The sequence below is a fragment of the Plutella xylostella genome, chromosome 15, assembly GCF_932276165.1.
Source record: "Plutella xylostella chromosome 15, ilPluXylo3.1, whole genome shotgun sequence".
NCBI classification, from domain to species: Eukaryota; Metazoa; Arthropoda; class Insecta; order Lepidoptera; family Plutellidae; genus Plutella; species Plutella xylostella.
This window is the reverse complement of record NC_063995.1, coordinates 10643212-10645774: the sequence shown is the minus strand read 5'-3', so window position 1 is coordinate 10645774 and position 2563 is coordinate 10643212. Positions and strand designations below refer to the sequence as shown.

At 42.2% G+C, this 2563-nt stretch overlaps 1 protein-coding gene across 1 annotated transcript; it reads left to right on the top strand.

Annotated features, from left to right (window-relative positions):
• The first annotated feature begins 685 nt into the window (after window positions 1-685).
• LOC119691263 (U-scoloptoxin(19)-Sm1a) lies at window positions 686-2177 on the top strand. Its single transcript, XM_038108416.2, has 3 exons — window positions 686-844; window positions 1439-1591; window positions 2019-2177. Exons 1-3 carry the CDS (start codon window positions 775-777, stop codon window positions 2141-2143), a joined length of 348 nt encoding a protein of 115 aa, XP_037964344.2. The 5' UTR covers window positions 686-774; the 3' UTR covers window positions 2144-2177.
• Window positions 2178-2563: the final 386 nt, after the last annotated feature.

Below are 2563 nucleotides of genomic sequence, written 5' to 3'. Positions count from 1 at the left end.
TTAACTACTCGGGTACCTCTTGAAGTAGGTACCTAAGTACCTACATTTTATAATAATGTATTTATTTTTTATCCTTTTATTGCACAATATACAAATGTAATTATGTACAATGTATGTAATTGTAATGTATCAAAATGGGAAAATGAATAGAATACCTTGCCAAACGACGGTGGTGATCTAGAAACATTTTTTATCTATTAAGATAGGTAGGTATATCGGTAGTTTTATATTATATTTTTATATTTATAGGTACTAAGTATTTTGTTTTAGGTTAATTAGTCGTAGATTACATTTTACTTGAACCACTATTTTTTTAAATAAAGTAACCATAGAATATAACTTTATTAACATAATTATATAATAGGAACAATGTAAAAGGCGGTTTTATACCTTAAAGAGATTTGTAAAATATGTCATTCAGGCACATTGACCTGCTTTAGCTGGATCACTGATAAAACCCCACCCACCATTACATCTCGATACGGCCCGCAGATCTCGGGTTACGCAAAAATTGACAACGTAATCGAATAACCTGGAACGGTTTTACCATCGCAAACACAATTATCTGCAAACGACTCACAGCTCTATGCCTTTACTGATAAAGGGTACATTAGGAAAGCGGGACAGGTCGATAAAGTACAAGGTGATTTCCATTTATAAGCATAATATGTAGTTAAGTAGGTTCAGGTAAACATTGCTTTATTGTTCGTACGTAAACCGGGAGTGTCGCATCTGTTTTTTGTTTCGAAATAATTATTGTTTTTAAACTACACAATGAATAAGTGGATCGTTTTATTGTTTGTCTTTGAAGTTGCTTGTGGATATACTCCGAATAGAAATGAGCGTGAGTAAATCTATTTATATATTTTTGTTTTTTTTTAACATTATCAACTAATTATTAAGACCTGGGCCCACCAGTGCGACAAATTTGTTGCTGTCCTATGGCTACCCCGGTTGTACAGATGGCCTTCGCAATAGTGCGCTACGCCGTCCTGTCCTCAGAAATTGCCCTGGCTTCTGTCCACAGTCTGCTATACGCTGTCATCTCACAGACAGAGCCGTCCAACCCCAAAACTAGGCAGAGCCTGTAATATCGGCATCGGAGAGCCGATATAAATTTGTAATTTTTGAATTTTGAATCGAACCCGGTACCTTCTGCATAGCAGTAGGGTCACTATCTACTACACCATTCGGTCGTCAAATGAATGAAATAAAAATTTGGCTGACCGCATCTGCTTTGGCCTCCTGGTTTCCACACGATTCTTCTTCTTCTTGTGCCTCTCTTCTACTGGAAGTTGGCTGTCAGCTCTGCATATTCCTCTCTATTCTTCGCCAAGTGCATCAGCTATCCTACGCTGGCCACTCCCGTCCATTCTCTTATATATTACGAACGCATCCACACGAATGCTTAGCGAAGACCTTTCTTCCTTTCTTCCAGTCAAGGTCCTGGACAGCATACGCGACGAGCAGCCGTGCCTGAGCGCTGGGGGGCGCTGCGTGGTCGCCGCTGACTGCCCCAGCGAGGGGAGGTTGGAACAACGCGGCCTGTGCCCGGCGCAGCAGGCGAAGGGAGTCGAGTGCTGCTATGGAGGTGATCCTTAATAAGGATTTTGGATCCTACATTGTTTTGAACAATGTCAATTGCGTCTTGGGGTTAGGTTAGCTTACGGAAAACGAACAACGAGCTGTCACGCAATCGGTTTAATGCAACGAGATAGAGGCGCGGTTGGCGCAGCCCTGGATGCCTCGAAAAACTAAGTTTCGGAACCGTAACAGTAACAGAAGCGTAACCGTCTTAAATTAACAACAAATTGGTGTGTCACATACAAAAACAAAGCAAAAAGCTGAAGGCATTTGTTTGAGTGCGTAACTGACTTTCGAAAAACAAACGTGCGATCAATTCTGGTCCGAATGATCGTTTTTGCGATGAACGCTAGTGCGAAAGAACAGCAGATTGATATACTATGCACCGACGGAATTTACTGTCAAGCTGTAGCAACATTTTTTTTTCCTTTCAGTATCTATTAAGGAGACCCGGTGCAGAGGATTTGGGGGTACTTGCTCAGACACATGCCCTGTGACACTCAGCAGGACGCAAGCCAAGGATTGTCCTGCGGACCAGGAGTGCTGTGTTTTAGTGTAAATAGTGTAATGAATACAATAAAAAATATATAATATAGTGTTTTTTATTATAAACAGTGTGTTAAAAAACATAATAGGAAGCTGAAACGGGGAAACATGAAAATAATCGTTACAAAATTTGTACGTGATGTGATCTTACCTACCTATACTTTTATCATGACATGAATGTATTTCATTACAAAGTGTTTATATTTATAATACCCCATTTACACTCTCGCACGAGTGGCGAGGCGAGCGACAAGGCGAGGGGCGAGGCGCGAGTGTGAACAGACGCTCGTGGCTCGCCTCCTCGCTCGCCTCGCCACTCGCGGCGCTCGCGTCCGGAGCGGTTTTTGGGGCACGAGTCAAAGGAGCTCGCGTCGAGCTCGCGTCGCACGCGAGCGGGTGTTTACACTCTCGCGTCCGCTTCATTCTGGCTTCT

Coding starts and splice junctions, on each gene's coding strand:
- LOC119691263 (XM_038108416.2), top strand. CDS start 775: ATGAATAAGTGGATCGTTTTATTGTTTGTCTTTGAAGTTGCTTGTGGA. Junction 845..1,438: donor TACTCCGAATAGAAATGAGC/GTGAGTAAATCT, acceptor CCTTTCTTCCAG/TCAAGGTCCTGGACAGCATA. Junction 1,592..2,018: donor AGTCGAGTGCTGCTATGGAG/GTGATCCTTAAT, acceptor TTTTCCTTTCAG/TATCTATTAAGGAGACCCGG.